At 44.5% G+C, this 17,173-nt stretch overlaps 2 protein-coding genes across 4 annotated transcripts in view; one reads left to right on the top strand and one right to left on the bottom strand.

The window, feature by feature from the left end:
* LOC142202649 (caspase-7-like) overlaps positions 1 to 17,173 on the top strand; it is a 436,926-nt gene that overhangs the window by 380,435 nt on the left and 39,318 nt on the right. The gene's annotated exons all lie outside the window — the stretch shown is intronic.
* Positions 969 to 12,785, bottom strand: STAMBP (STAM binding protein). Of its 3 annotated transcripts, none has more exons than XM_075272800.1 (10): positions 12,656 to 12,785; positions 8,040 to 8,263; positions 6,305 to 6,380; positions 5,627 to 5,722; positions 5,200 to 5,542; positions 4,841 to 4,965; positions 4,590 to 4,727; positions 3,337 to 3,449; positions 2,651 to 2,750; positions 969 to 1,631 (listed from the first exon to the last, which is right to left on the bottom strand). In XM_075272800.1, exons 2-10 carry the CDS (start codon positions 8,240 to 8,242, stop codon positions 1,575 to 1,577), a joined length of 1,251 nt encoding a protein of 416 aa, XP_075128901.1. In that variant the 5' UTR covers positions 8,243 to 8,263; positions 12,656 to 12,785; the 3' UTR covers positions 969 to 1,574. The 3 variants fall into 3 exon arrangements, with proteins under 3 accessions (XP_075128901.1, XP_075128903.1, XP_075128902.1); XM_075272802.1 differs by having other exon boundaries at positions 8,040 to 8,246; positions 12,656 to 12,713; XM_075272801.1 differs by lacking the exon at positions 12,656 to 12,785 and adding an exon at positions 12,507 to 12,575.

Genomic DNA, 17,173 nt, shown 5'->3' with positions numbered 1-17,173 from the left:
TTTCCGACAGCGTTTTTAACAGTGATTTGCTCCAAATCTTTAAAGGGATCCTATCATTGGATAATCTTTTTTTCTGACTAACACACAGGAATAGCCTTAAGAAAGGATATTCTCCTCCTACCTTTAGAAGTCTTCTCCGCGCCGCCGCTAGGTAGAAATCCGGGTTTTCTTTGGTGTGCAAATGAGTTCTCTCGCAGCACTGGGGGTGGTCCCCAACGCTCAAACAGCACTGGGGGCGACCCCAATGCCACAAGAGAAATCTCCAGCAACGCCTCCATCTTTTTCTGGAACACCCTCTCCCTGTGTCTTCTTAAGTCCTGGGATTCAATTTTCTAGGCCTCAGGTACAGCCTACTGCGCATGCTCGGGCCACAAGAAAATGGCCGCTTACACCAGCTTACTGTGTAAGCGGCCACAAGAAAATAGCTGCTTACACCAGCTTACTGTGTAAGTGGCCATTTTCTTGTGGCCCGGGCTTGCGAAGTCGGCTCTGTCCAAGGCCTAGAAGATTAAAACCCAGGACGGAAGAAGACACAGGGAGAGGGCGTTCCAGAAGAAGATAGAGGCGTCCCTGGAGATTTCTCTCAAAGCATTGGGGACACCCCCAGTGCTGTGAGAGAACTCATTTGCATACTAAAGAAAACCGGGATTTCAACCAAACGGCGGCGCAGAGAAGACATCTAAAGGAAGGAGAAGAATAACCTTTCTTAAGGCTATTCCTACATGTTAGTCAGAAAAAAGGGTATCCAATGATAGGATCCCTTTAAGGGCTATCATGAAAAGGTATCCAATGATAGGATCCCTTTAAGGGCTATCATGAAGATCTTGCATAAAACTTGCTTTTCTGGCAACACATTCCCTTTAAGTTTTTACCTTTAAATACTCTTCAGCATCCTTGAAAGCATTGTCCATACTGGGGTGTACCAAGTAGGACAATATGGGATAATAATAACCACACACCGCTGATCACCTTCAGGAAGCATTGAAAATATTTAATGCTGCTAGAAAATAAACATTATACAGTATTATCCTCTTTTATCAAACTGTGAGATATATTTTTCTGGCATTTGTTTTTTTAGGAAAAATGATCAAATAAATTAAATTATATACAAATTTTCTATTACTAAAATAACGTCTGAATGAAGAAAGCTTGCTCAACTGCAGAAATGTTGCTAAAACGGTAAAAAAGAAAAAAAAATATTATTTTTGGAGTGCAAATTTACAGTCCCAAACACCTATAAAAGGAAGGAAACTTTTGCAAACTTTAGCACCAAATGTGTTAGAAGCTGTAAATATTGCAGAGAGAAATGCATCAATCTACTAAATGCTTTATAGCGTCACAGTGTCCTGTCGAGGCAGGAACACTAGTTGGCGCCATTCTCTAACTAATACCAGGCAATAGCCACAGGCAAGAGGAGCCAATTCACAGCAGCCACAACCTTGATAGCTTGGAGAATCTCCATCTCTCACTGTATAGTCCATGTCCGTGTCTTCCATGCTCTTCACAAGGCGTTTAATGGCAAGTCAAGGGGTTAAGAATTCAGGGTCTGAGAACTGACAGACACTTGGTAGAAATTATCGTAGGTCCATGACAGTGGCGGCTTGCTGACATATTGTAGTGTGGTTGCTGGCCTGTAGGGGGCAAAAATGAGAAGATATTTCATGCTTGTGGCAAACAGAGATAGACGGAATGACAAACTATGGGAAAAGCAAACACGGGGAAGGAAACAGACAAAACTAGCAAAAAAAAAAAAACCTATAAAAAATGACTACAAATGTAAAACCGGCCATATACTTTAAACATAAATGCAATTACATTTGTAGAAATTTAATATTAAAAATAATAATCAAAATTTTGCAGAGTTTCAAAGAGTTTCTCTAACCATCTTAGTGGTGACAGCCTATGGTCTTCAACAATTGGCAATGGATAGGACTGTGAATGCAGGAACTTTCTATGGTTTGGGAGTTGGGGTTAAACTACCCAAACTTCATCTGAAATACACGACTTGACAAATTACTCTAAGTTCACAGTCTGTCAAAGGACCAGAACAATAGAGAGGCAGACTGATGTAATAGCAGTTACACACAGAGTCTGGAGGACCCCTTTAACTATAATGGGGTCTGTCATTTTAAAGGGATCCTATCATTAAAATTGTATTTTTTCTGCCTACCACGTTGGAATAGCCTTAAGAAAAGCTATTCTTCTCCAGGCTGCCGTTCCGTAGAAATCTCTGTTTTGGTCAGTATGCAAATGAGTTCTCTCGCAACACTGGGGGCGCCCCCAGTGTTGCGAGAGAACTCATTTCCATACTGACGAAAACCGGGATTTCTACCAAAAAGTGGCACTGAGGAGACATCTAAAGGTAGGAGAAGAATAGCCTTTCTTAAGCAGCCTATTTTCTATTCCTACATGGTAAGCAGAAAAAAAATTGTGTTTTAATGATAGGATCCCTTTAAAATTGAAAGCGGTACAGTAAAAAGTCCTCTGTGCAGGTCTTTTCCCCCCTCTGCCGATTTTCAAGAGGACACTACAATAGAGACACTGGCGCAGATGTGATTATAGCCTCATGCAGACACAGGGCTCCTCCAAATAAAAGAAAGTCATATTCTTGCCCTTTAGTCACACATTACTTCTACAGTATTACACTTACACAGAACAGGGGAGGGTCTCTGCAGTGTGGGTGAAAACCTTTCTCTCGACAATCGCCGATTTCGTTCATGCCGTAGTCTGTCAGTCTAAAGATTCCTGTTCTGCAAAAAAGGACCCAACAAATTAATAGGACAGAATCATATCCATATTTACCTTGCAGCCAGGATTTACTAATATAAGTAGGTTGTGCATATTAATGAATGTAGACAATGATGCAACGGGTCAGAGCCATACAGCTCAGGTGAAAGGAACTTTTCATATTGATGACCCAACCATGGGATAGGTCATCAGTATTTGACCCCTGAACTGATCAGCTGACCTGGTCGTCCCTGCGCACTGAAAGCTGCAGCTCTTCTCCTATTCCAGTAATATGTGCAGAGTGACAGCCCCATCCATTGTATAGCAGTGGCACCAGGGTACTACAGCTCTGCTACTTCTGGCTCCATGCACCTCTGTAGCTTCTGACACCAGGAGGATTGGTGCGGGGTCCAGGTGTCAGACCCCTACTGATTCAAAACTAACTACCTATCTGCCTGCAGGGTCTGAAAATACGCTCAATACTAGGGAGTTGCATATAGGTTATTATTTTAGGGAGTGGCACTAAGAGCGCTAGTATATGCCATGTATAGTTAATTATTAATGACTCGCTCACACCTATCAAAATATACTGAAGTAAAAGATACTTACTCCTGGAATTTTGGGGAGCAGACAATGGCAATGGATTCTGGGAGCATCATTTGGTATGAACAGTGAGTGTGCAGGTCAACGCTAGATAGAAAGGCGGTCTGAGTGGGATGTGTCTGTGAAAATAAGAGTATAGAAATTAAAGGGATTCTACCATTAAAAATCTTTTTTTTCTAGTTAACACGTCAGAATAGCCTTTAGAAAGGCTATTCATCTCTTACCTTTAGATGACGTCTCCGGCCCGACGTTCGGTAGAAATACTGGTATGCAAATGAGTTCTCTCGCAGAACTGGGGGTGGGCCCCAGCGTTCAAACAGCACTGGGGACATCCCCAATGCTGCCAGAGAACTCTCTCCAGCGATGCCTCCATCTTCAACAGCAACCATGTCTTCTTCCGGCTGGGGGTCACACTCCGCATGTGCAGTATGCTCCTGTAGTTCTTCGTATAAATCTATATATCCATCTTATAGATTTATAAAATGGATGGATATATAGATTTATAAGATGGAGGAGGGAAGCTGAGCTCTGTGATAAATAGGGTTATATGATAGAGGAGAGAAGCTGTGCTCTGTGATATATAGGATTATATGAGAGGAGAGAAGCTGAGCTCTGTGATATATAGGTATATATGATAGAGGAGAGAAGCTGAGCTCTGTGATATATAGGATTATATGATAGAGGAGAGAAGCTGAGCTCTGTGATATATAGGTATATATGATAGAGGGAGAGAAGCTGAGTGGTGGAGAGAGTGACTGATCATAAAACAACCATAAACTGCAGTCATGTCCTGCCATGTCCAGAGTTTGTAGATCTCTGAATAAAGGCTGCTCCTTCGTTCACAATGTCTGAGCATTAGAGATGAGCGAGTACTGTTCGGATCAGCCGATCCGAACAGCACGTTCCATAGAAATGAATGGATGCACCTGGTACTTCCACTTTGACGGCGGCCGGCCGCTTAACCCCCCCGCGTGCTGGCTATGTCCATTCATTTCTATGCGAGCGTGCTGTTCGGATCAGCTGATCCGAACAGTACTCGCTCATCTCTACTGAGCATGTGTTCCCACCAGCACTCAGATCAATAGGTGGATTTGAACATTTCTATGTATTTTGAACACCAGGCGGTGCTACAGCATGTAGCATAAATAAATGTTATAACCCTTCACGGAGTCATTTTCTAACAGCAAACACAGTGAATATGTTATTCACATTATTGTACCATAGAATATGACAGTAATAGAAACATAAGTCATACGTACATGTATCCAGCCCAGTGTGATAAGTCCGTGCTGGTCCTGGATTAAGAACAGGTCCTCCTCATTCTCGGTGTTACAGTAATCCGGCCCACCGCACTGTTTGGGCACAATGACGTGGGTGATGGTAAACTCATTCTGCATCTAGGAAATGGTAAATGGAGCAGTAAAGAGACATAAACACATTGTGAAAATATCTAGAACATTATTAGTAAACATAATGTAAAAGCCCCCCCACATTTTACATGCACCCTTACCAGCTTCCCACATAAGATCCCGCAGGTCTCCACTCCTCTCTGTGTATTAGCCTCTGCAAGCTTCAGAAATTTCACACAAACTTCCTGAGGAATCCTGACATGGCGAAGTCCATCCGTGGACACAACTGGAAGCAACAAAGAGGAATCAGGGACATCAGTGACAACCACAGTTGTGAAGCTCCAGGGCCCCAATGCAAAATATGTAGCAAGCCCCCCAACTGCATAACGCCCAGGTGTAACCACAGCCTCTGCACCCAGTAAGTTATACCCTGGTGAGAGAAGTGGTTGTCTCTATTATATGTCCTCTATAGCTAAAAGCACTATACACAAGTAACAGAACCTCAGCAGTGTCTACTCACAGCCTTCATTGTGACCGATGGACGCTGGCTTCAGAGTCCTATCAACTACGGGCGGCCGAGGAAGGACGGCATCATTGGCAGGTACCTGTGGAACAATAGGGGGCTCATTGACCCCTGGGATGAGAGGTCCCCCGGGTGTCTGTGACTTAGACTTGTCAGTAGAGAACTGGTGGAGGATCCGTAGTCGCTCATTCTCCAGTTCTTTCTTACGGATCATGTCTTCAAAGACCTGGAATTGCTCCTGCTGCTCTTGCTGCTGCTTCATGCGTGCTACCCGCTGCTTCTCTGCTTCAAGCTCCTGCAGCATGGCCAGGCGGCGAGTGCATTCTTCTTCTTCACTTCGCTACATGAACAGAAGTCAATATTGTCACTGGTCAGTCATATAATCCTATACGCCTCATATGTGACGTCTTTACCAACAACTTACTCTTCTGTCCAGGTACTCCGAATACTCTTTACTGTATCGCTTGTGCAGCTCTTTCTTTAACTCTTCAGCTTTTGGGAAGGCCACTTCCTTCAGTTTCTACAAAAAGAAGCACAAATATAAGTTTCTTCATGTAACACCTCATGTGCCTGCAATCCATCTTTGAAACACATTAGATTAAGGGTGCACGCTCATATAGTGGCAGCAAAGCTATGAGTAAGGCACACTAATGTCCTGAAACGCATCAGCAAACTGCGGTTTTAATCCCGTTTTTCTATCTTTTTCACAATGTCTTTCTAAACCACATCTTGCATGTCCTCTTGTTTGGTTTGTTTTAAACGATTTATAGATTAAAGGCTAAATTTTAACACACGCGAGTGTTGCGGAGCCATCTATCTTCTATTGATTACTGGCATGTCAAGCTTAGAGTGGTTATTTAAGGAATTGGTGATCTATCTCATTTCTTTATCTTTTTCCTTCTTATTCTCCTCTAACAGCAGTCAGAGGAGAGAGAAATCTGCCAGTTTGAGTCCGTCATGTCCGATTCAAGTAAAATAAGGTGTCTGCAAGTGACGTGTTTGTCTCACCCAAGCCAAGTATGCATGTGCGGAAACCGGAGGAATAGCTGTTGGCTGAATAAGTGTTTGGCACCCGTTACCCAATATGCAAGTCCAGCCTTACCTTCAAAGTTTCTTTCTTCTCCAAAGCATTAGCGGTTTTATAGTCTCGATGTTTAGGAAGCTTTTCAATAAAAAGCCTAAAAAAAAACACAAAAAAACCAAAAAAAACAAACAAACGTGGATTTATTTTTAGCGTGTATGAGATCTTACCCATATACTAGGAGCATGGATTGGAAGATGGGATGGACAAATAGAAAAAAAAAACAAGTTCTACACCATTCTAGGTGTGGTGACACCTTGTCATGTTCTCATTGATTCCCGCTACCACCCATCTGGAGCACCGAGAGACAAGCTGGATTGGCCCACAGATAACAGGAGACCGGATTACTTATTCACATTCACACAGACTATTGATTCATCACATCCCTTTGCTGGTAGGGCATGCACACTAAGGGCTAGCTCACACGGGGGCAATGAGGCAGATTTCGCCTCAAAATCTGCCTCCATACAATGGTGGTCTATGGAAACCGCTAGCTTTCGTTTTTCTGCTAGCAGTTTTTTGCTGCTAGTAGAAAAAATGAAGCGACATGACCTTTCTTCAGGCGGATTCTGCCTGAGGAAAGCAATAGAAGTGAAAGGGAGGTGAAAAACGCCTAGCATTTTTTTTTTTTTTTTACAGTCCATTCACTTTAGGGGAGGGGAAAACCGCCTGGCGTTTTCTGAAGCAGTTTTTAACCAAAAACTGCTCCAGAAAACTCTCCAAAAAACGCCTCAAGGTAAAAAAAAAAAAAAAGAAGCAAAAAAACGCTTCCTAATTAGAAAGCAGGTTTTTCGGGACCAAAATAAGCCAGGCGGTTTTTACTTGTGAACTAGCTCTAATATTCCATCCTCTTCTTTATACATTAGCGCAGTTTTATAAAGAAACAGGTTGGGTTTAGATGGATGACGGGAGTGGTTCACAACGCTGGGAGACCGGCTGCTCCAAACTAGGGCCCGCACATCGTCCTACTCCTGCCATTGCAGGAAGCCGGCAGCGGTAGGAGTGGGGCGGTGCTGCGACCCCTCTCCCCTATTCGGACTGTAAGAAGCACCCCCCATTTTCCTCTCAAACTTGGGGGGAAAAGTGCATCTTATAGTCCGAAAAATACGGTATTTGTTTATTTTTTTACATTATTTTTTATTTTTACCTGCCCCATAGGGGTAGATATAGCACATCGCACATAGGCTCACTATGTGTAATGCCCGCAGGCAGTCAAGAGGCCATTGCTCCATGGTTGATCTCGTCGCAGGAGATCCAAAGGGTGGGGGCGGTAATCTAGCCCCCGGATGCCTTGATCGCTATTTATCATAGCATCCAAGGGGTTAATCCATAGGAGTCAAAGTATTTTACAATTCCAGCTGCTCTGCACCGTACTATTATGTTGTGCTGAGCATGTAGTTAACGCTCAGTGCCATAATAGTATGGATAGTGCTCCTGTGCCTACAGCGTTACGATATCATATTATTAGGACACTGAGCATTAACTATACATTCAGCGAGACGTAATAGTACAGCACAGAGCAAGAAAGAGTTCATTGACAAAAATACGCTCTTAATCCTTGTATTACAGCATGTTTTTCCCACCACCTGCCTAAAACATTATGGCCAAAACCCCCCAATTACGTGATATCACATCCTTTGTCTTCTATACATTATGTGTGAATTACCTACATAGGATGTAGAGCGAGGACACGTCACCGTTTACAGTGAGGCGACTAGTCAGAAGTCAGTGAACTATAGACAATCTTTATACTTACGTGATATACTTATTGTACAAGACAAAGGCATTTTCTGTGTTCCCCTCCCCGGCGTACACATTAGCCATACGAATCAACTCCACCCCGGAGCGATAGTAGCGTTTAGGAGGTATATCATCATTCACTTCCACTGAGGTCCCTTTCGACACCAGAGCTCGTATCCTCTCCTCTGGGGGGAGACTTGGATCATTGTGCTCTGGCATGGTGCTAGGTAGCGAAAACACCTACAAGGAAGAACAGGGAAGATTACCCAACCTTATACCGTGCATACCTAAAATATATCACATGTATAAAATAACCATACGGCAGTGCCAACATACATATCAACCACGCAACGGATCAAATAACGTCAATTACGAGGTATGAATAGATACTATTGCAAGGTAACCCATCCCAATGTGCCAGCCTCGGTGCCCATATAGTATAACAGATGGCATGGTCTACTCCACTACAAGGAGCAGCCACTTGCATGGAGCCATCGGGAAGACAAGAGCTTATATGGATCTCTTTTACCAGAATCAATGTGTAGTTTCCTGGGTAAATAATATGCAAATAAAACTTCTTTGGTTGAAAGAGCAATTTGCCCTAGCGCCACCTTTTGAAAGAGAGCTCCCTCTAGAATAAAGGGTTTAAAATCCATACTCACCTGTCCCCGTCGGGCCAGTGCTCCCCATCCCTGTCTGGTCAATCCTTGCCCCGGGGACAAACCAGTGGCCTCATCTTTCACAGTAAAGGACCTGGGACATCACCTGTGACTTATGTGAGTGACGTTCCAGGTCCTTTACGGTGACAACTGTTTTGAAGTTTTTGCCTCTTACATGTGCGAAGCTGGGGACTGGCTGGCTGGGTGAGGTCTAAATTTCGGTCAGAAGGGGCACTATGTCTCTGTCTATGAATTCTGGGTAAGGAATATGCAAGTAACACCTCTATTTGCTCTAGCGCCACCTATTAGCAGGTAGCTCCCTATAGATTATTACCTGGTTTTCAAAGAGGGTTAATCTGGGAATTGTAGGGGGAATAAACTATAAGAATGTGGTAAACGGTGCCAGATTTTTTACTGGATCTAGAAAATCTGGCATATTAAGAATAAGTGAAATTTATTGCCTGGTGTTCTACGCTAGTTTGAAAGTGGTGACTAAAAAAACCCCAAAAAAAAAACAAACATCAGATTGGTCTATTAATTTTGGCACTGTATTTGTAGATAGTTTTAACCACATCCCATTTTCTGATGTTCTTTACGAACTGATGAGAGCGTTGCACTTCGGAGCAGCACTTGTGCCCATGTGTGACGTGCGGCCGCCCTGCTCTACTAGCCTTGGACTTATATAAGACACCACTGCTGGTCACTGCAGGAAGCTCATCCTCGCTAGATCCGTCTTAGGACTGTCACATGATCCACAATGTAACCATTTACAGCACAAAGAGTAAGTGAGTGTCATGGGATATTCAGGCTTCCAGTAATGATACTGGGCTCACCCACATATAGAGAGCAGGTCACTAATACAGTGATAACTAGTGGAATCTCTCCATTTCTTGTGTGTGTGATAAGGAGCCTGGAAATTAACCCCATAACTACCAGGCCTCAAGGGCCATGCCATTTCTTTTTGCTTTTCCATCCCCACCTTCTGAGAGGTATAAGGGCTCATTCACATGGGGCAAGTGGAGGCGGATTATAGCGCTGAATCCACGTCATAAACCGCCCCCTCACAATGGAGGCCTATCTAGACCGCTAGCGCTCTTATTCCGTGCAAAAAGAATCGACAACACGCCCTTTCTTCAGGCAGTTTCCGCAGCCGAATCAGCCGCGGCGTCCACGTCACAACAGCACCCTCCAGCCTAGGCCCATTAATTTGGGCCTAATCCGGAGCAGAGAGCCATGACGGGATGCCGTGCACGTCGTGGTAGCTGAGACAGAATAGGACACACGGAGTCCCCGTGAGAACTAGGCAGAACTTTCTAACTATCGATGCAAATACGCATCCTTTTTGCTGGACAGTTAGATGGCGTTCGCACTGTCGTCACTACTGTCCACTGCTAGCATCCATTCGAAAATGGTGACAACGGACACTGACAGAACCATCATAAATTCATTAGAAATCTTGTTGATTTCAATGGGATTTGATCTGTTGTCCATTAGTGTCTGTTTACACCACATTTGTCACGTCCGTTTTTTTGTTTTTTCTCAGACATAATGCGGGGTGCGGGACGGCAAGTGTCCGTTTTTGTTTTTTTTTGTTTTAACATTAATGCTGTTATACTATCCATTATTACTGTCCATTTTTTTCTGCACATGCTCAGAAAGCAGGAACAATATAAAAGCAAAAAAAACAAAACAGACAATAACGGATGCTGATGTGTCCATTAAATGGAACAGTTAAAAAAAAATACATAGGTTTGGGTTTTTTTTTTTTTTGTTTTTTTTTTAAACTGACACTATCAGAACGGACATCCAAAAGTCGTGTGAACGCCCCTTACATTTTCCAACTTTTATTAATTCCTGAAAGGGAAAAGGGTTGAATAGAAATAAAACAGCAATTCCCCTATAATTTTCTGTATGTTTTTTGTTTTTTTATGAACAGGACAGTACCAAATAAGGGTATGTTCACACAGAGTTTCTTGTAGACTGAAAAAATCTTTTTCAGGAATTAGGAAATATTTTTGGACACGTTTTGTTTTTTTACACAATGCGGTTTTAGCTCATGAAGTACTTTTCTCTCCACGTTACTCATGCGGACACCACGCGGAAAACACACAGACCCCATTATAGTCTATGGGGTCCATGTGCTTTCATAGGCTCACCGCTTGTCAATGCGTTTGGTATTCCGTTCGGGGGTCCCCATGTGGACTGGCCAAAACGGAATACCGAACGAAGATGTGAACCAGGCCTTTCTGGGAAGTATAGAAGCCGCCTTACAAGGTACTGCCATTAGTTTGATACCAGTTTTCCTGCTGACAGACTCCTTTTAAGTAACCATCCATTAGGGCACTATCTGTCAGTGTTCCCTCCGTTATAGTGACATAGGAAATTGTAGTCTATACTATATTGAGGCATCCCACACAGAAAAAAACATGGAAGCCCATCAGTGATGTGTCCCACTTTCTTGCTATAAGGCACTTGACAGGAAATGCTCCCAAAATATACAAGATGCAAACAGTCTAGATAAGGCTACGGTCACAACTACGTTCGGGGATTCTGTCCCCCATTCCGCTTGAAAAATGTGGAGAGAAAAGTCCTGCAATCAAGCAGAGAACATAGGGGGAGACCCCTGAGCTGGTGGAGGGCGCACTGACCACCGGACTGTGCACATAGACAACTGGTGTAAAAGGTGCAATAAATCTGCCCTATAGTATCTAATACTCCTGGGAAATGAATGGAAGGTTCATGGTCAACCACAAAAGGGGGTACGTAAGGCGAGGATAAAATTACACACACATACACACCCCAAATGTGCATTACTGGGTGGAGCCAGAGAAGGGCTAAAGTCCCCCAAAATGTTGTTGGCAGCTATGGGTAAGACTAGTACGTGGCTTGCATTAATATTCCTGCCATCAAAGCCGTAGACGCTACAATGGAGACCTATGAAGTCAGTCTTTGTACAATTCTACAACACATTGCCTTTAAAAAATGGGTTCTTGTATATAGCCATAAAGCAGGGGCAAGACGCTGCAAAATACAATGGCGCCATATAAACTAAAGAAATAAGAAATGATAGAGGGGAGAGCGGCGGCGCCATCATAAAGGTGTCGCCTCCCAATACGAGGAGACCAGTAATATACAGGATACATTATAATTGGGGGCAGAGGGGCTGGTACAGATTTTGCAGTGGCGCCCCCTACACTCCACTATAAACTTCTGCCATAAAGTAAAAATATAATAAATACCAAACTGTGACAAAACTAATAAGTGACAGATACACAATCCCTCCGAATAATATGCAAGAACAGGCAGAATAACCTGCAAATCCAAGAGCAACAACGCCATACTGGGTGTAAACGTAAGTCAACCTTGGCAACCAATCACATCCCTGCTCTTATGTGTACACTACAGCTTAGGAAGTAAAAGACAAGATATTATTGGACACTAGTAACCAATCAGATCCCTTCTCTTATGTGTACACTACAGCTTAGGAAGTAAGACAAAATATTATTGGACACTAGTAACCAATCAGATCCCTTCTCTTATGTGTACACTACAGCTTAGGAAGTAAAAGACAAAGTGGACACTAGAAACCAATCAGATTTCTGCTCTTATTTGTATTGCACACAATGGAAATTAAAGACCACATCTCATTGGTTGTTAACAGCCAATCAGATCCCCGTTCTAATGTTCACAGTACAACTTAGAAAATGAAAGAGGTGATCTGACTGGTTGCTCCGCGTCTGCACTAGTGTTTAGATGGCTCGGTTCATGCCTATGCTGTAGGGTACCGAGGCCTTTCCTCCTTACAGTCCTCTTGCATATAATACCTAAATATCCTCATGGCTGTCCATTATGACATCCTGTCCGTGCATTTGCACTTCACTGTGCCAGCGGCCATATTAGACGCCCCCTAAGCAGCACAACCCGCACATAACGCCGTCCTGATTTATTCTTCCCTCCGTCTCGCCCCCCTCACCTGGGTGTCAGTCACTCTCAGCGCCTCTCAGCCGCTGCCTGCATTCTTCCGGGTCACATGACCTGAATGACACCTCAGTGCCTCTCCTCGTCACATGGCCAGTGGCCACACGACATGCTGGAGGCGGACGCCATTTTTGAGAAGGGCAGAACGAAGGCTAGTTTCCATGGTGACAGTGTCACGCGCTAGTCATGTGATGGTGTCAGGCTACAGCTGGTACAGTACGATGTGTGATGATGTAAGGTCAGCTATGTAGGCGCGACTGCCACCTAGTGCTCAAACATGTGTAGAACTAGTGCAGAATGAAAAGCTGTAGTGTCATTTGTTGTGTCAGCACAATGTTTATACAGATACTGCTATATACTGCTATATATCACTGTGCTCTGTGTGGAGGTCCATTTACAGACATGGCTGGCCCTGTTTAGCAACAATCACCTGACGAAGGCAACTTTGTTATATAATCAGGGATGGTCTTTCCTACTAAGCAACCCAAACAATTGCATGGCGTCCCATAGATCAGGGGGTCCACACTGAACACATACTGACCACCGGTCACACTAAGGAGGTAGTAAACTGAGTGTGGGATCAATAAGAGAGCAGTATACAACATGTGGGGATGAGAAGGAGGCAATATATTAATTGTGGAGACAATAAGGGAGCAGAATAAGCATGTGGGAACAGTAAGGGGGCAGTATACAACATATGGGGACAATAACGGGGCAGTATACAACATATGGGGACGATAAGGAAGCAGTATACAATGTGTGGGGACAGTAAGGGGGCAGTATACAACATATGGGGACAATAACGGGGCAGTATACAACATATGGGGACGATAAGGAAGCAGTATACAATGTGTGGGGACAGTAAGGGGGCAGTAGACAACATATGGGGACGATAAGGAAGCAGTATACAATGTGTGGGGACAATAAGAGAACAGTATACAACGTGTGAGGATGATAAGGGGGCAGTATACAATGTGTGGGGACAATAAGGAAGCAGTATACAATGTGTGAGGACAATAAGAGAACAGTATACCACGTGTGAGGATGATAAGGGGGCAGTATGCTATGTGTGGGGACAATAAGAGGGCAGTATACAACATATGGGGACGATAAGGAAGCAATATACTAATTGTGGAGACAATAAGGGAGACGAATAAGCATGTGGGGACAGTAAGGGGGCAGTATATAATGTGTGGGGACAGTAAGGGGGCAGTATACAACGTGTGAAGATGATAAGAGAACAGTATACTATGTGTGGGGACAATAAGAGAACAGTATACAACATATGGGGACGATAAGGGGGCAGTATACTATGTGTGAGGACAATAAGAGAACAGTATACAACATATGGGGACGATAAGGGGGCAGTATACTATGTGTGGGGGTAATAAGAGAACAGTATACAACATATGAGGACGATAAGGAAGCAGTATACAATGTGTGGGGACAATAAGAGACGTGTGAGGATCATAAGGGGGCAGTATACAATGTGTGAGGACAATAAGAGAACAGTATACAACGTGTGAAGATGATAAGGGAGCAGTATACTATGTGTGGGGACAATAAGGGGGCAGTATACAACATATGGGGACGATAAGGAAGCAGTATACAATGTATGGGGACAATAAGAGAACAGTATACAACGTGTGAGGATGATAAGGGGGCAGTATACAACATGTTGACGATAAGGGGGTAGTAAACAATGTATGGGGACAATAAGGGAGCAGTACAAAACTTGTGGGAACGATAATATTATATTTGGGCATGGAACATCCCCTTTGGTGAAGCAAATGCAAAAATGTGCCGGCCACACATCCTTTCTGTGTCTTGACCAGAACATACCGTGCTTAGAGATTAACAGCCTTATTTCAGGAGAATTGGCAGGTATGCGCAAAGAGGAATGATCTCCCAGTGATGTATGTGTACCACAAAAAAGGGGTAGAACCGACACTTTTTGTGCCCATGTCACAAAAAAAGGGAAACAAGTTTTCGTTTTTGGCGCACAAATAGGACATCTGTTTGGAGAGGCATTAAAGAGGACCTTTCACCACTTTTGGGCACATGCAGTGTTATATACTGCCAGAAAGCCGACAGTGCGCTGAATTCAGCGCACTGTCGGCTTTCCCGATCTGTGCCCGCTGTTAAGAGCTTACGGTGCCGGTACCGTAGTGCTCTATGGTCAGAAGGGCGTTTCTGACCATTAGCCAGAGACGTCCTTCTGCCTCGCGGCGCCAATCGCGCTGTGCTGTGGAGCCGGGAGGAACGCCCCCTCCCTCTCCTGATAATACTCGTCTATGGACGAGCTGTGTGAGCAGAGGGAGGGGGCGTTCCTCCCGGCTCCACAGTACAGCGCGATAGGCGCCGCGAGGCAGAAGGACGTCTCTGGCTAATGGTCAGAAACGCCCTTCTGACCATAGAGCACTACGGTACCGGCACCGTACACTCCGCTCATTCTCAGTGTGAAAGCTCCGCTGCGGGTCCATAGGAATGAATGGAAGCAGCCGGCACACATCCTTAACCCCCTGTGTGCCGGCTGCATCCATTCATTCTAATGGGAGACTAGCTAACATCTCTAGTAGCTACTTACCTGCAGCGATGGATGGTCCGGTGCCCGGTGTTCTCGTTCTTCTTCGCCTCGCTGCCCCCACCTCCCAGGTTAGTGTTAAAGAGATAGAAAGAAGGCGGGGCTTGTGGGTTAGGAGAGTGTGGGCGGGTACAGGGTGGGGAGACGTGACGTCTCCTCTCCCAGTACCCGCCGACACTCTCCTAACCCGCCCACACTCTCCTAACCTAGGAAGCAGGGGGCAGCGAGGCGAAAAAGAACGAGAACACCGAGCACCGGAGCAGCCATCTCTTCAGGTAATTGGACACCAGGGGGGACTAAGTAGCCAGAGGATTAAAAAAAAATCCTCTGGCTACTTAGTGATTTAAAAAAATCACTACACAGCGTGGATTCTAATAATTAAAGCGTTCCATTGTTAGATTCCATGCTGTATAGTGAATAGGATTGTTTTTAAAATCCGATCTCCGATTAGTAAAAAAATCCCATTGACTTGCATTGGGGTCGGAATTGGCATCGAGATCGGGTTCGAATGAAAAATGATCGGAAATCGGATTTCAAAATCGATCCTGAAAAGTCAAGATCGGCTCAATCCTACTTTCCACCAATCTGTCACACTGCTTTTGGGTGAGTTTATGCCTCTCCTGGCACAAACATGTAAGCAGTTCTTCTATGTTTGATGGCTTGTGACTATCCATCTTCCTCTTGATTCCATTCCAGAGGTTTTCAATGGGGTTCAGGTCTGGAGATTGGGCTGGCCATGACAGGCTCCTTCATCCACACATTGATTGGCCTAGCTGTGTGACATGGCGCATTGTCCTGCTGGAAAAACCAGTCCTCAGAGATGGGGAACATTGCCTGAGCAGAGGGAATCAAGTGTTTTTCCAGGATCACAGGACCCACAATCCGAGACTGTCCCGCAGAATTCGGGACGGTTGGGAGGTATGTATAAGTAAGAGAAATAAATACATATAGATGTCTCTTCATCCTACTAATAGGACCCCCACTCATCATGAGATCTGAGGTTAGATGTCCCTTTTTTGATAGAGTTTGATGTTGCCTTCAAAGCCTATGGGACTGATAGAGGTAGCTGAGCAGTAACATCCCATAGACTTTGTTTATAGGGAGACGTCACACCTTTTACAACAACCTGCAATAGAGATGTAAGAAGGGAAGGGGAGAACAGTAAATGTCGTAACCTATAAACTTTCTAGGCCTGTCATCATACAGTGCTCAGCGTGTCATGTGTATACAACAAGTGTAACAGAGGCTTCTCCTGCTACATGACCCCGTATGTTGTAAGCCCTATTACAGGGCACACAGTATAAACCAACAATAAACCACTTTATACCTTTACAGGGTTACCTGGGGGCAGGATCACTGGCAGGGAGTACTTACCTTTCACCCACATTGTATCGTCAGAATGTGAAGGGAGTCTGTCACTAGGGTGAAGCATGTGACTGCAGCTGCTCACATATGTCAGACTTACCTGAATGCCTTAAAATCTGGGCCTATGTTGCCAAGGTCGGCTACATTCGTTCAAAACTGCAACGACCCTCTGCATTCTAAGTTGCGCCCCCCCCCCCCCTCCTTCAGTGACTTGGTCAGGAACATAAGCTGAACTCTTGCCTGCCTTGTATTCTCACCTTTACACTGCCATGCCTGCATTTAAGAGCCAAACCTTTATACTTACCTAAAGATGAGTCCAATAAGGACTCCATCGGACTCCTCTCTGGTGCTCCCAATGCCTGCGCTGTTCTTCAGTGAAGCTGGGGACTTACATTGCATCTTCACTGCACATGTGCTGAAGGTCTGGCGCATGCGCACTCAAGCCAAGGTGTACTCCTCAGTCTCCACTGAAGAACTGCTGGGGCGGCAGGAATCAGGGGGTTTCTCTGCGGCTCTCCTGCAGGAATCTCTGCTGTTCTTCCACAGCCACGTTGCGGAAATGCA

This window comes from Leptodactylus fuscus, chromosome 5 (assembly GCF_031893055.1).
Source record: "Leptodactylus fuscus isolate aLepFus1 chromosome 5, aLepFus1.hap2, whole genome shotgun sequence".
NCBI lineage: Eukaryota > Metazoa > Chordata > Amphibia > Anura > Leptodactylidae > Leptodactylus > Leptodactylus fuscus.
This window is presented reverse-complemented; position numbering and strand designations above follow the sequence as displayed.

Excerpts from the sequence above, each read along its gene's own strand:
- STAMBP (XM_075272800.1), bottom strand. The coding sequence starts at position 8,242 with ATGCCAGAGCACAATGATCCAAGTCTCCCCCCAGAGGAGAGGATACGA. Across the intron at positions 5,723-6,304 it reads AGAAGAAAGAAACTTTGAAG|AAACTGAAGGAAGTGGCCTT; the intron begins GTAAGGCTGGAC and ends TTCTTTTTGTAG. Across the intron at positions 4,728-4,840 it reads GGATCTTATGTGGGAAGCTG|ATGCAGAATGAGTTTACCAT; the intron begins GTAAGGGTGCAT and ends ACCATTTCCTAG.